At 41.2% G+C, this 5,403-nt stretch overlaps 1 protein-coding gene across 1 annotated transcript in view; it reads right to left on the bottom strand.

The window, feature by feature from the left end:
* Positions 1–3,847: 3,847 nt before the first annotated feature.
* The window catches only part of gja1a (gap junction protein alpha 1a), a 3,249-nt gene continuing 1,693 nt past the window's right edge, over positions 3,848–5,403 (bottom strand). Inside the window, exon 2 of the mRNA XM_072689003.1 lies at positions 3,848–5,403. This exon is cut by the window's right edge and continues 1,142 nt beyond it. Within this exon, the coding sequence (XP_072545104.1) occupies positions 5,363–5,403 (41 nt within the window). The 3' untranslated portion in view covers positions 3,848–5,362.

The raw sequence follows: 5,403 nt of genomic DNA, 5'->3' as shown, positions 1-5,403 counted from the left end.
ATTTATCAGCGCAGGCCGCCGCTCTGACGGTTATGAAACCATGAACTGAGTCAGGAGACGTTATTGAAGCACTAGAGTGAATTTATTGTACCCTTGTCTGACATCACTGCCACAGCAGTGCAGCAGTAGAGGCTGTGTGTGTGTGTGTGTGTGTGTGTGTGTGTGTGTGTTGTACACTGGCTCAGACCTCTGCAGAAAACAGGATTCCTCTGTGCTGGCATCCATCCCTGAGTGGAAAAAACATTAAAAAGCTGAAGCTCTGAAATCCTGCGTCTGTAATGGAAACTAAGGTTGAAGTGGGATCTGCTTCATCAGCTTTATATTTACAGCACAGTTCACATATATACAACATATGAGCTTTAGGTTTAGGTTTATTCTGATGTTATATAGAGTTAATTACAGGTAGACACTCACTGACCACTGACTTTATGTTTATTTGGGTTCATTCTAATGTTATATAGAGTTAATTACAGGTAGACACTCTTACTGACCACTGACTTTATGTTTATTTGGGTTTATTCTGATGTTATATAGAGTTAATTACAGGTAGACACTCTCACTGACCACTGACTTTATGTTTATTTGGGTTTATTCTAATGTTATATAGAGTTAATTACAGGTAGACACTCTCACTGACCACTGACTTTATGTTTATTTGGGTTTATTCTGATGTTATATAGAGTTAATTACAGGTAGACACTCTCACTGACCACTGACTTTATACTTATTTGGGTTTGTTCAAATGTTATATAGAGTTAATTACAGGTAGACACTCTCACTGACCACTGACTTTATACTTATTTGGGTTTGTTCAAATGTTATATAGAGTTAATTACAGGTAGACACTCTCACTGACCACTGACTTTATACTTATTTGGGTTTGTTCAAATGTTATATAGAGTTAATTACAGGTAGACACTCTCACTGACCACTGACTTTATACTTATTTGGGTTTGTTCAAATGTTATATAGAGTTAATTACAGGTAGACACTCTCACTGACCACTGACTTTATGTTTATTTGGGTTTATTCTAATGTTATATAGAGTTAATTACAGGTAGACACTCTCACTGACCACTGACTTTATACTTATTTGGGTTTGTTCAAATGTTATATAGAGTTAATTACAGATAGACACTCTCACTGACCACTGATGTTACAAGCCATTTTCAGGGCTGCCTAAGACTTGCACAGACTTGTAAAAATATGTGTAGCTGAAAGACACGTGAGTGGCCGCAGTGAGGTAACACAGAGTCCTCCTGCGGCCCTCCATGACCTCCAGCAGAAGTGGAGGAGAGCGCTCGGCTCTCTGCTGTGGGACTGAACACATTTCCCAGTGTTTCATACTGAATAGTGTTGAAACTGAACAGTGGTGCTTTAACTAGGAGAAAGGCCACTTACACAATCGGACAGTTTCCACTATCAGGAATGAGCATAATAATGCCTCTGGACTGGAAACACTGTGTTTCAACATCTGTGGCAAGCAGGCATAGTGCAAACTGTGCAATACTACTACTATCATTTCACCAGACACATCAGGGACGCTCAACGATACTCAGACCATCCTGGTATCAGCAGATCAGCTGATTCTTGCTCAACAACAAACTGTCATCATCATGAAGATCGTAACGCTGGACTTCATCTGAACACTTTATCTCCAGGATTAAGTCTAGTCCTGGACTATATGTTCTTGCAGTAGAGACTCTCCAAACATCTTATGTCTGGGTTAGGGTTAGGACTGGGTTTAGGGTTGTAGTTAGGGTTAGGACTGGGTTTAGGGTTAGGACTGGGTTTAGGGTTGTAGTTAGGGTTAGGACTGGGTTTAGGGTTAGGACTGGGTTTAGGGTTGTAGTTAGGGTTAGGACTGGGTTTAGGGTTAGGACTGGGTTTAGGGTTGTAGTTAGGGTTGGGACTGGGTTTAGGGTTGTAGTTAGAGTTTGGACTGGGTTTAAGGTTAGGACTGGGTTTAGGGTTGTAGTTAGAGTTTGGACTGGGTTTAGGGTTATGACTGGGTTTAGGGTTGTAGTTAGGGTTAGGACTGGGTTTAGGGTTGTAGTTCGGGTTAGGACTGGGTTTAGGATTAGGACTGGGTTTAGGGTTGTAGTTAGAGTTAGGACTGGGTTTAGGGTTAGGACTGGGTTTAGGGTTGTAGTTAGGGTTAGGACTGGGTTTAGGGTTGTAGTTCGGGTTAGGACTGGGTTTAGGATTAGGACTGGGTTTAGGGTTAGGACTGGGTTTAGGGTTGTAGTTAGGGTTAGGACTGGGTTTAGGGTTATGACTGGGTTTAGGGTTGTAGTTAGGGTTAGGACTGGGTTTAGGGTTGTAGTTAGAGTTTGGACTGGGTTTAAGGTTAGGACTGGGTTTAGGGTTGTAGTTAGAGTTTGGACTGGGTTTAGGGTTATGACTGGGTTTAGGGTTGTAGTTAGGGTTAGGACTGGGTTTAGGGTTGTAGTTCGGGTTAGGACTGGGTTTAGGATTAGGACTGGGTTTAGGGTTGTAGTTAGAGTTAGGACTGGGTTTAGGGTTAGGACTGGGTTTAGGGTTGTAGTTAGGGTTAGGACTGGGTTTAGGGTTGTAGTTCGGGTTAGGACTGGGTTTAGGATTAGGACTGGGTTTAGGGTTAGGACTGGGTTTAGGGTTGTAGTTAGGGTTAGGACTGGGTTTAGGGTTAGGACTGGGTAAGGGTTGTAGTTAGGGTTGGGACTGGGTTTAGGGTTGTAGTTAGAGTTTGGACTGGGTTTAAGGTTAGGACTGGGTTTAGGGTTGTAGTTAGAGTTTGGACTGGGTTTAGGGTTATGACTGGGTTTAGGGTTGTAGTTAGGGTTAGGACTGGGTTTAGGGTTGTAGTTCGGGTTAGGACTGGGTTTAGGATTAGGACTGGGTTTAGGGTTGTAGTTAGAGTTAGGACTGGGTTTAGGGTTAGGACTGGGTTTAGGGTTGTAGTTAGGGTTAGGACTGGGTTTAGGGTTGTAGTTCGGGTTAGGACTGGGTTTAGGATTAGGACTGGGTTTAGGATTAGGACTGGGTTTAGGGTTGTAGTTTGGGTTAGGACTGGGTTTAAGGTTAGGACTGGGTTTAGGGTTGTAGTTAGGGTTAGGACTGGGTTTAGGGTTAGGACTGGGTTTAGGGTTGTAGTTAGGGTTAGGATTGGGTTTAGGGTTGTAGTTTGTAGACGTCAACAGAAATGGATACATTTTGGGACCAAATCAAAAGTAATTACTATTAAATGGGTGTAAAAATGTAGTAAAAAAATAAAAATAACTGAAACCATCACTTATTAGATATTAAATATTATCCCCTGTTTTAAAAAAACCCTCTGTTCTCCCTCCTGCCATCAGGAAGAAGGTACCGCAGCATCCGGTCCAACACGACCAGACTCTGCAATAGCTTCTTCCCCCAAGCCATCAGACTTCTCAGCTCAACTCAACTTCTGACCTGATGTCTTTTCTGCTACTTTCTCTCTCTCTCTCTCTCTCTCTCTCTCTCTCTCTCTAACCATTTACCCCAAATAAAATGGGAAGCATTTTTTTGCACAAAGCATTTGCACTAGTAACTTTACTACCTCACTGGACTCAATATTTATTGCACCCTGCATAATTTGCACAATACCGGCAATTATTTATTATTCTCTGTCTGTACTGTGTTGTGTTGTCTGTCTGCACTTGTACTGTGTTGCACTTGTGTTCTGTATGCACTGTGTCTATGTTGCACCATGGTCCTGGAGGAGCGTTGTTTCGTTTCACTGTGTACTCTGTATGTAGTTGAAATGACAATAAAATACTTGACTTGACTTGACTTGACTTTTAATGCAGCTGTAATGCACTGATCTGAGGTACTGAAGGTACAATTTTGTAAAGTTATAGTTTATTCAAATTCATAATTCAATAAAGTATCTGCTTATTTTCAGGACAAAAAATATATATATATTTAAAGATACAACTCAAAAATAGCTTATTAGAACAGACTCAAAGACTCTCCAAACCATCGTTGGAAGGTTTTCCCTGTATTTGAAGAACCGTTAGGTAAAGCACCTTCTAAATGCTACACAGAACCCATGAAGAACCATGGTTTGCATATTCAGTGTTTTTTTAAAAGCATTCTCTGAATTGTGGTGAAATCTGAAATTGCTGGATGTCTTCTTAAAGTTCACAACATCAGAGATTTACACCCTTCCTGTAGAGGTTAAGAGGTCTACAGCTTTTACAGCGGCTCTCAACGAGAAACCTTCACCATGCCTGACATTTTAAAGAGCCCATATGACAGAAAGATGTGCTTTAAAAAAACACAAGCGTTTGATGTAGTTTTAAAGTGTACCATTCACTCCTCAGTCCACATACACAATATGGACAAAAGTATTGGGACACCTGCTCATCTCATTTACTGTTTCTTCTGAAATCAAGGCTATTAAAAAGAGCTGATCCTGCTTTTGTTGGATTAACTGTCTCCACTGTCCAGAGAAGAAGACTTTTTACTAAATATTGGAGGAGGAGCATTGCTGTGAGGATCTGATTGCATTCAACAGCAAGAGAGTTAGTGAGGTCAGGATGTTGGATGATGATCATCACCCCACCTCATCACCATCCCCAACTCATCCCAAAAGTACTGGATGGAGCTCCACCACCGTCATTCCAGAGAACACAGTCCCTTCACTGCTCCACAGCTCCTCAATGCTGGGGGGCTTTATTATACCCCTCTACTAGCCCACGTCTGGCATTAGGCATGTTTCAGAGAGTCTGTTTATTCTAGTGGCAGTACTTCTCTACAATGACTATGTTGTAGAGCTGTATGTGTGTGTGTGTGCATTTGTACATCTGTGTCAGCAATGGGTGCAACTTAAAGCAGCTGAACACATTCATTATAAAGGGTGTCCACAAACCTTTGGACATATGGGGTCTGTAAAGTCAGCTGCACAAACAGCCTGTGTTGAACTGACTGTGCTTTTGTGATGTACCAATATTTGTCTATGCAGTCTACAGCAGTTTGGCTTGGCCACGCCCATTCACACTGAAGCCAATCAAAATATTGATATTTGGAAGTATTGTGACATTAAATTTTGTATTAATACTGTATATTGATTACCAAAAGCACAGTATTGATTATTAATGAATAGTTTAGATGTAAAGCTTGGTGGTTCAGACAGTGGTTCATTTAGTATTGTGTTTAAACTATGAACCACTAGATGGCAGTGTTGTACTCAGTGGTGTCTTCATATTTTGCTGTCTTCTGATTGGATGGAAAATCAATTACTTATTTATTTATTTATTTATTTATTTTATGCAATTGATCACAATATATTGAATCGTAACCCCATATCGCCAAGTCCTCGCAAACACACAGGCCTACTAACTACAAGGGGTCGCTCTCAGATGTCCAGATCATCGGGCCTGGCCCGACTGCTGGAGC

This window comes from Salminus brasiliensis, chromosome 10 (genome assembly GCF_030463535.1).
Source record: "Salminus brasiliensis chromosome 10, fSalBra1.hap2, whole genome shotgun sequence".
NCBI classification, from domain to species: Eukaryota; Metazoa; Chordata; class Actinopteri; order Characiformes; family Bryconidae; genus Salminus; species Salminus brasiliensis.
This window is presented reverse-complemented; position numbering and strand designations above follow the sequence as displayed.